The 10,266-nt window shown below is 36.3% G+C and overlaps 1 protein-coding gene across 2 annotated transcripts; it reads right to left on the reverse strand.

The window, feature by feature from the left end:
* Window positions 1-2,382: 2,382 nt before the first annotated feature.
* Window positions 2,383-8,844, reverse strand: LOC107553494 (synaptosomal-associated protein 25-A-like). Of its 2 annotated transcripts, none has more exons than XM_016235726.1 (4): window positions 8,695-8,844; window positions 5,237-5,356; window positions 4,878-5,022; window positions 2,383-3,889 (listed from the first exon to the last, which is right to left on the reverse strand). In XM_016235726.1, the coding sequence occupies exons 1-4, from the start codon at window positions 8,784-8,786 to the stop codon at window positions 3,821-3,823; spliced, it is 426 nt and encodes a 141-aa protein (XP_016091212.1). In that variant the 5' UTR covers window positions 8,787-8,844; the 3' UTR covers window positions 2,383-3,820. The 2 variants fall into 2 exon arrangements, with proteins under 2 accessions (XP_016091212.1, XP_016091211.1); XM_016235725.1 differs by lacking the exon at window positions 8,695-8,844 and adding an exon at window positions 8,378-8,534.
* Between the last annotated feature and the right edge of the window lie 1,422 nt (window positions 8,845-10,266).

The following is a 10,266-nucleotide window of genomic DNA, read 5'->3' on the forward strand; positions in this document are numbered from 1 at the left end:
AGATAGATAGATAGATAGATAGATAGATAGATAGATAGATAGATAGATAGATAGATAGACAGATAGATAGATAGACAGAAAACAGCCACTCTTTAAAGATATTTTGCTGTGTCTCAGGTTAGTCCTTTGTCTGAGAGAGGTTGCATCTTCGTTGTAAACCTCCAGTATCTTTAATTACCTCTGGGTCAGCAGAAAAGCACGCTACAGCACCTCGTTCATCAGCCAGCCCCACACACAAGGCCAGAATGAGAGAAAATCACATTTGTTTTTTCTCAGGAGGGAATGCAGCTCACAGCACTCCATTTTATCAACTGAAGGGCTGGATTTCACAGAGGAAAACGTACCATTCCCTGTCTCACATGTCTGTCGGTTCACATTCGAAATAAAGCGTGACACACACTGCACTTATCCCTGCCAGCATAACTGACATTATCACACATATACAGTATAGGATCATTCAACAGATGCAGGTTTGTTTACAAACACACAAGCCTATAGAAAACCAGCAGCTGAGACATTATTTAGACAAACCGCATGTGCAACATCTAATCTTCATATTCCATTAATGTAATCCCTTCTTTTTTCTTTTCTGTGAGATGACTCCACTTTAAAAATGGTGGGTAAACAGAGTCTGTCCAGCTTTCTATGCCTGCAGTGTGGCTATTTTTATGGTAATGAATATTTAATGTAGCTCAGTGTTGCCTGATATTGCAACACCTTTTCCAAACGTTTAATACAGAAAGTGTGTGACGATACAAGAGACGTGAGCTTGCGTCCTATTAGCTCCAATGTTTAAACATTACCTCTATAAAAATGATTGGAAACAAAGCCTTTTCAATAAATCTCATATATAGTGTACCCTTTTTTCTCTTTTGTATTAGACGATTTCTAATAAGCTCAACATTTCTGTCACATTCCTTCTTTCTTTTATGTGCACTTCATAAGCTTGCAATGTACCTCGGTGTTTATCAAGCGTTTATTCGTTTTTTATAATACAATGTGACAGCATCTGTGATTTATTAAGCTCTTTAAGGCTTCTGAAGAAGTTTCTGGATAAACTTTAGATGTCTTGCTGGTTGCGTTAAGCATTAGCTTGTTGTGTTGTTCTTGGCTAATGGAACTAAATTAGGCTGATGTGTCTTGATTATTTTATCTCGGCAGCAAATTCATCCTTATTACACTAATTTTCTTTCAGTGTAGCTTGTTTTAGCATGTTTTGAACTAAAGCTAAATGTATGATACCATATAGTTTCCGTATTTTATTGCTGAGTTTAAATCTGTTATTGAAACCTACTCGTCAAGATCTTAGTCATTCCCTTTTCAAGTAGACTATTACAACAGCAGCCTTGAGGCAGTTACTAAAATGGTCGCTGACCTGCCTTGAAAGAAAAGTTCTCCCAAAAATGAAAATGTACTTACCCTCAGGGCATTCAAGATGCAGATATGTTTGTTTCTTCATTGGAACAGATTTGGACAAAATAGCATTACATGACTTGCTCACTAATGTATCGTCTGAAGTGAATGGGTGCCGTCAGAATGAGAATCCAAATAGCTGATAAAAACATCAAAATAATCCACAAGTAATCCATGTGACTCCAGTCCATCAATTATTTTCATGAGCTGTGTGTTTGTAAGAAACAATCCATAACTAAGGCATATTAACTTTAAACTGTTGCTTCTGGACACAATACCATTATCCATTATCCATTATCCATAATAACACTTCCTCTAGTGAAAAATTCCATCCCTGTTGTCCTCTCACATCCAAAACATCCATCAACATATTTGTTTAGCACAGTTTTGGACCGTTTCTGCTTGCAAACAGTGCTTGATCAGTGCATATTTCTCTCCTGATTCAGATTAGATGGATTCATATTTTAGCTGGAAACCGTTTGAAGTTAAAAAGGTCTTATTGATAAATTTGTTTCTTACAAACATGCAACTTTTCACTTCACAAGCATTAATTGATGGACTGAAGGCATGTGGATTACTTGTGAATTATTGTGATGCTTTTATTTGCTGTTTTGAAGAAACTCAGCATGCATCTTGGATGGCCTGGCAGAGAGTAGATTGTCTGAATTTACTCTGTGATGTCTCATATCATTCAGTGGCATTTTTGACTCATCAGAAAGGCATAACCCTTCATAAAATGACTAATATGTGAAATGGTACTTCAATAGCTCAACTGGTAAAGTGTGACACTAACAACACCAAGACCGCAGGGTTTGATTCCCAGGGAACACATGCTGACTTCTAATTGTATGCTTCTGATGAAACAATGATTCAGGTTTGGCTCATTCAGCACTGCTGTTCTTGTCCCACAAAGCAGCTCTCAAGCGACAGTGAGGTTTTGCTTGAGACAATAATGAAAACCCACAGCGATTAGGGGTTTATTACTTTTAATCAATTCAGCTAGCTACAAAATGTCAACCACTTCACAGACTGACAGGATACAGAGGGAGTTTTAATATTACATGCGTTGAGGACATCAATCTCACAGTTTAACCTATGTGTCATTCAGGTAAGGTATTTATTTGACTTCTTATAATAACTATTCAACATCTTAAGTGATTTGGTGTGCATAGCTCTAAGTACAGAAGCAACAAAAAAACTTTTTTTTTTGTTATGGATTATTATAATTTTTTACCAATAACAAACCACACGGGGAAAGTAAACTAACAGGATACAGTCTTCTTATAAAAGTAAGGTCTCTCAGAAATATGCGCCTTTGCTTTACATTGCAAATGATTTATTTATTTTTTCAGAGCATCCAAAACCTATGATACAGTAAACAACCAGTCCCCAGCTTTCAGAACATAATTTTCTACACCAAACGGCATATTCATTTTAGAAAACAAGTCATTTTTGCAGGACCACCACACCAGCCTTGTTCCCATCACATTTCCTCTTTAAGTCACTTTTGCATTATTTTACAACAAAGATCACAGTCTGTGAATATATATCGACTGAAATGGTGGCACTATTGCAAACTTGCAGTAATATGGAACGTTCCACTGTGTCCTAATACTGAGCATGCTTTTGTCAATTTTGCTACTGCCATGATTTTTCCCCCCCTTTTTTTGGTCATCTTTTTAAAACAAGTTTTATTTATAAGACACTAAGATCTACCATTTGTCATGCATAACGCACAATTCACATCACTTTGAATGCAATGTTTTTACTACTACAGCTACAGAATCTAGTTGCACATTGTCTAAACAGTAACTGATTATGGTTGTGATGAGGGATATGAACCAAGGACATTGATTGTAAGTGCTTGTTGTATTAATATCATTTTCAAAATCTTTTTTCCCATTCTTCATTGTCATGACAACATCAAAATAAGGAGCATGACAGTAGCTGAGTGGTGTGACAGTTTTACCAAGACGATACTGAGATATACTGAAAAGGAAAGACAGCTTGTATAGCATTCCTATATAGTTCCTCCAGCAAAAATTCGATATATATATATATATATATACACATAGGCTATATGTTTACACATACAAGCGGATATATGTATACATACATACATACATACATATATGTATACAGGCAATAAAGAGAATAAAAACTTCACAAGTGAGTAAGAGCCATCGAGTTAGCACTATATACAACCTTTGGAAAGAATGATACAGAGTATAAGAAATCATTTTACGAGGACAATCATTGAAAAAGCTGACAGACGACACATAGAACGACATTTACAATGGGGGCCGGGTGATATGTGCATGTGTGCAAACCTAGAAGGTAAATACCATGATAAGCGCATTGCCTTTTGACAAACTGCACGGTTGGTAAAAGCAGGCAGACCAGAGGCTTAACCACTGCCGAGCATCTTTGTGGCCCTCTGGTTAGCTTCATCAATCCTGGTCTTGTTGGAATCAGCCTGAAATAGTTCAAACAGTGCTTTATTTAGCAACAATGTATTCATTACAATCAAGCCATTATATGCAGTTGCAATATATATAGTTAGAAATGTATATCAGGGTTATTATAGTAAACTACAAAAATATTATAGTAAACTACAAAAATCATTTTTTTTTACTTGAAAAAAATGTTAATTGAAAAAAATATATTTCAGCTAGTTAACAAGGCAACATTTGTCATTTTCATTTAGTTTAACTTGATGTACTAAAATAACAATAAAAAACTAACAAAAACTACAATAGTATCTCAATAATACTAAAATAACATGTATACATATGTAGTTTCATTTTTAAAGTCGACATGAAATCAAAGCTGACATTTAATTTATTAATGAACATTCTTATTATTAATGCATGTTGTTTCAAAGGATAAAAATATTATTTTTTATATATAATGATATGAATATATAAAAAATATATAATATATTAAAAACAATATATATATTAATATATATATATTATATATAATATAAAATATTTATAATATGATATAAATAGGTCTTTTTATTCCTTTAATCTAAATAATATATTGTATAATTTATCAATTTAGTAATTCTCAACTATTTATGTTATGGAAGTGAAATTGTGTACTGTATATAAAATATTGTTTCGTTTTTGAAGTCAAAATGAAATCAAAACTGCCCCCGTTTAATTCATTAATGAACATTTTTATTATTGGTGCATGTTGTCTTCTTAATCAAAGTAATATATATTTTATATAAAAATGAATATATTTATAATTTATAATATTTAGTAATATTAATAAATATCAATTAATTCCCAATGACTTATGTTATGGAATTCAAATGGGTTGCAAACAGATATTAATTTCAACTCTTAATTTGAGTTTTAAAACCGCATTTTTTTTTTTTTTACAGGATTTAGGATTGTGTGATTTATCTTAGGAAAATCCAACAAGGGAATCTGGCCTTGAGAGCCAATCCATACCTTCTCCATGATCCTGTCGATCTGGCGGTTCTGGGTGTCAATCTCATTGCCCATATCAAGGGCCATGTGGCGCAGGTTACCGATGATGCCTCCCACCTGCTCTAAGTTCTCATCCATCTCATTTTCCCTGGCGTCATCTGTTACCCTGCATGCCACAAGCACAGCACAATGTCAATTTCAATCCACAAACGCCAATAATTTCTCAAATCTGACTGCATACACATGGACTATCTATACATTTGACCTCTTAAGCCTTTTGTTTGAGCATACACAGCTGTAGCTTTTGGCTACACGATCAAACCTCTCTCTTATCCAGCTAACCCTCTGGACAGAGCGTCCTGGAATCCTGGGCCACTCACCTGCGGATGAAGCCTCCGCTGATGGCCATCTGTTCGCGCTCATCCACCACGCGGGCGGGCTGGCTTGCAACCACTCCGTCCTGGTTGTTTCCCCAGGCCTTGCTGGCTCCGCTCTTCATTCTGCACAGAGTCGGGGGAAGCGTGAGTGCTCGGGTAACCGGACACTTCCATATCAGCAGCAGTGTGTTCACAGATCAACAACAAACATGGATTACCAGGCAAGCATAACAGGGATGGGCTCATTCTCAAGGGGCTTTTGTAATTTGTAATGCTATATCCTGTGGACATATAACATACATGTACTTGATGCTGAGACACATACCTTTCTAAAAATGGGGGATGTAAATACAGGTGGACAGCCATTTCCAAAGAAAGAAAAATGGGACTCAGAGGTCACCTCTGGCCGCCCCATGGCACATGAGCTGTCACCCCTCTCAAATTATGACAAATAACAAAGAGCACAGGCTTTGGTGACAGACAACACAGAGTAACAGGACTGCCACATTAGTGGAGACAAGTGTAAATAACTTCAACAGAAAAGAAACTGGAGGAAGAGAATCGCATCCTATCTTGCCCTTTCATTGGCCACCTCTCACCTTGTTGTTTCTGACTCTTAAATATGAATATTATCATGTAGGAAAAACAATGACAGATCAGTAATGCTGTGAGATTATTAACCCAGAGCCAAAAATGAATGAAACTATCAATTATTGGTAATTATAGCCTCTTTTACACTGCAATTATCCAAAATATATGCAATCTTATCAAATATGACAACAACCTATTATAGGTTATTACTATTTATTGTTGTAGACATGACAGTGGGATATTCGGATCATTTAGAGGCCAGGGGTGAGGTACAGAATAACAATAATCAAATGTAAGATTGAAAGCATTATTGTAATTGCCACTGCAAACAATTTTATTTAATAGGCTGTCAATATGCCAGCCTTGAATTCATTCTAATTGTGTCAGGAAAATCATAAACCTAATTCATAAATAATAAAGATTGAATATTTTGCATGAACAAGGCAGTTTTATTAATCAGCTCTTGTTCTGGCTGTGGGTTGCTGATATAGATTTTAGTTCTAATATTTCTTGATTTATCTAAAGAGAGATGGCCAAGCCTCCCACTGCAGTATTATTTATAGAGACGGACTAAAGCTACAATTCCCCCGGCTGCCTTCCCTTCATTCTCTCTCTAAACATCATGTTGAGCTTTATCTAATGTGAAGGAGCAGGCAAACTCAAACTGGCAAACAATGCCTAAAATATTGAAAATTAGAACCTAGAATAGCTAACTTACTTTCCCTTTTCTTTCAACTAAATAATCTACCGAAAATTACATTTGATTTTAAAATAATGACTTTATATTAAAAAAGTGACTGTAATTTTGTTAAAACTAGGAACTAAGTTTAATGTGAAAACCTGACTGACCCAAAATTCAACCTCCCTAAGCGAACAGGTTCATTTGCGCATCTGCATCAGTTTGGGATTTTATGACAGGCTGTCACATTAAAAAAACTGAATATCTGCACTGAATCTTTCTCTGTCTGACCTAGATCTCGTCTGCTCCCCTTAGGGAACCAGCAAAGGCATTGGCTCTCTCCACTGTACTGCGGCTATAGACTGGATTGTGTATCCTGTTCTTGGCCAAACTATCCCTGTCAACATTGAATGAGACAGGCTTGAAAATGTTAGATCATCTGAATGACTTTCAGTAGGAGTTGATCATCAGCATTGTTACTGCGCATTATTGTTCTTTAACAAATAACAGCAATTGGCAAGAGATGCATGAGCATGCATTTGACATTCAGGGACATGCTATTGCAGTCATACAGGTTGCATTGATGGATGTGCTTTCAAAGTTGTAAAAAAAAAAAAAAGCTAGTGTATGCATGTAAATTTTCAAGCAGATGCTTTTAAATATATATATATATATTAATCTTGTTTGTGTGTGTGTGAGTTGCTCTATCATTTTGAGTCGTTTTGACCAAGAAACATATTTTTGAGTTTTATGCGCTGAATAAAAGAGGATTGTGTTTCTCTTCCAAATTGTTGACGATTTGTAATCATTCAAATGGTGGCTGTCATTACAAAAATTTCCTCTAGCTATTACAAACCATTTTCAGACAATTATTGACAGAATTAGATTTATACATTAAACACAAATTAAATAATTTTAGTTAAAATATAGAGCATTTTAACAGTGTATATATTTAAAAATATATGACAGATTTTAGAGACATAACACTCTTTGTTATTTTTTTTTAGATAACGATCTATAATCGTCTGAATGGCTCCTAAGGTAACGTCACGTGACATGTTTTTCACGAGCTGTTTTATTGACGTCTCTTCGCGGTTAAAACACGGATAACACGACAGATGGTACATTTCAGTAAGCTGTACTATATCTTTTGATATATCCTTTTGATGTTCATTCATGTTTTCGTCATATAATTAGTATAATTCGTCTTATAATTAGTTAGAAAAAGAATTGGTTTGCTCGCGCTGAGGCAGTTGCGATGTCACACGTTAAGGAGCGCTAAAATGCCATTTATTATGTAAATTTGTAATAAAATTGGCATAATTTAAAGTCTGTTTTAAAATGAACACAAAACAGTCTTGCTTAAAATCGCGTTTCTCTGCAAACGGCTCAAAATGATGAGTGCGTCACACATGAGTTATGTTTACTAATCTAGTATGGCTGGATAGTAACAATAATTTATCGAATAAAAGCTATAATTTACTTTTCTTTAAGAATTTTGAATGAATTTGTATTGGACTACATTTAGTGACTTACCTCAACTTTGGCACATCCATGCAGTTTTAGTGGTTTGGTTTAACGTTCATCATTAATACCTTGATTTTAAAAGAAGGGTGACCTTGGGTTGTGCAGCATGCCTTATATTCATATATTTCATTGATAAACTGTCTATCTAAAGACCCAGAGCCAAAGCAAGTGGGCTGCTGTACTTCTGTGAGCATGTGTGACCATGCCTCATGCCTCATGCTCACTGTCTGTGCTTAGGATCATGGGAAGTGAACATGGCAAGCCACCCTGGGCACGCCTGACTATAGGGCTACAGGCCTCTCAGTATGATTTATTTTTAGGCAGGCAGGCAGGCAAGCAGCACCTACTTGTTACATGGACAGGAACAAAGACCACAGAATTTTCCTAGATCGTTCAAATTCTTTTCTGCATCCTTCATGTCCTTATTGATTTGGTCCATTCCCTCCTCGATGCGTTCCAGTTGCTCTGATTAAACAACAAGTAATTTATCCCCCACAGAACGAGAGCAGGTGTCAGGAAAATAAAGGGAGGAAAAAGAGGACAAAGAAGAGAAGACAAAACTTCAGACAGTCACTGTGACAAAAGGAAACTCAAAAAAACTCAAATAAATAAAACGGACGCCACCACATACGTAAGAACCTTCTGCCACATGGTCAGTACCTACTTGTTACACGGACATATGAAAAGGCCACAGCATTTCCCTAAATCTTTTAAATTTTTCTCGGCCTCCTTCATGTCTTGGTTGATATGGTTCATGCCATCTTCAACACGATCGAGTTGTTCTGGTCAGGACAAAGGGATGACAGCAGTGGAATGAATTTCCTCTTCTCTTCGTGCCGAGGTGCTGGCTGCTGTGTTTAGCTGATTAAATTCTTCCCTGAGGTTCTGGGTGTACCAGGACAAATTTGTCCCTGCTCTGTCATGGAAACTGTGAGCTTGACAGATATATTCCTGAAAAGACTGTCTTGACAGCAAGCAAGATATCCCAAGGGGTCTAGAAAGAACAGCCTACTGAATAATTGTGAGTGTGTGTTAAACTGCACAAGCATGTGGGCAATGATGCCATCCTGATTCAAAGTTAAAAGGAAAACATGCTTTTACAAACCCTCATGCTCGTATACAAGAAAAGACATGGTCTGCAATAAATAAATAATTTGTAACATTTTTGTTTTTAAGCTTGCTTTAAGCAGAAACATCACTAAATTATGTTTAAGTAAGAGCAATATAAAGATATATGGATATACAGTATATATCTTAATTTATTATCCAACTCAACCATACACAACACTATCAGTGAAATATCCAATGAATTCCAAGCAGGTATTAAAGAGCGATACTGCCTCCATTAATTGCATAATTGTACTCAAGCGATTAAGTTTTACACGCCTGCCTGACCTTTTACTGTGAAATACTCCAGAGACTCTAAAGGCTGCAGTATCACACTCCCATCTCCAGCAGTGAAATGAATGTCATCTTCTGCTTTGGTTAAAGATCAGGGAGCACCAGTCTATAATTGATTGACCCATCATCCAGGCTGTGTACTCATGCAGGCTCGCTCAGGGTAATAGAAACATATTTGTGATGAATTTGCAGTGTGGTGCCATATGCCATGGTGCCCTAGCTGGTGCCAGTGAAACACACCAAAACAGAAACGTCTATCGCATATCCTCGCTTAACCTCTGATGAATGAACTCGTTCAGATTCTGATGAGTGCATAAAACTGTCAGGTCAGTGAACATCATAGTGAATTCTTTGTGGCAGTATTTTTGAAATAGCCTAAAAGTTGAGCACAATTTGAGAGACCAGAGAAATAATGATGGGCCTAATCAAAGAGGTGCCTTGCTGTCTTCATTTTTTCATGTGGAAAAGCAAAACAATGCTGGAAAATTGTCTTAACTACGCAAGTGAAACCTCAGGACTCGTGTTTTACTTCCCACGCTGTTCTTTACTGCTGAAGCTCTGTCATGGAAACTGTGAGCTTGACAGATATATTCCTGAAAAGACTGTCTTGACAGCAAGCAAGATATCCCAAGGGGTCTAGAAAGAACAGCCAACTGAATAATTGTGAGTGTGTGTTAAACTGCACAAGCATGTGGGCAATGATGCCATCCTGATTCAAAGTTAAAAGGAAAACATGCTTTTACAAACCCTCATGCTCGTATACAAGAACAGACATGGTCTGCAATAAATAAATCATTTGTAACATTTTTGTTTTTAAGCTTGCTTTAAGCAGAAA

The sequence above is a fragment of the Sinocyclocheilus grahami genome, unplaced genomic scaffold, assembly GCF_001515645.1.
Source record: "Sinocyclocheilus grahami isolate Dianchi unplaced genomic scaffold, SAMN03320097.WGS_v1.1 scaffold473.1, whole genome shotgun sequence".
Classification (NCBI taxonomy): Eukaryota; Metazoa; Chordata; class Actinopteri; order Cypriniformes; family Cyprinidae; genus Sinocyclocheilus; species Sinocyclocheilus grahami.

Excerpts from the sequence above, each read along its gene's own strand:
- LOC107553494 (XM_016235726.1), bottom strand. The coding sequence starts at position 8,786 with ATGAACCATATCAACCAAGACATGAAGGAGGCCGAGAAAAATTTAAAA. Across the intron at positions 5,023-5,236 it reads AGCGGAGGCTTCATCCGCAG|GGTAACAGATGACGCCAGGG; the intron begins GTGAGTGGCCCA and ends TGTGGCATGCAG. Across the intron at positions 3,890-4,877 it reads TCGACAGGATCATGGAGAAG|GCTGATTCCAACAAGACCAG; the intron begins GTATGGATTGGC and ends GAACTATTTCAG.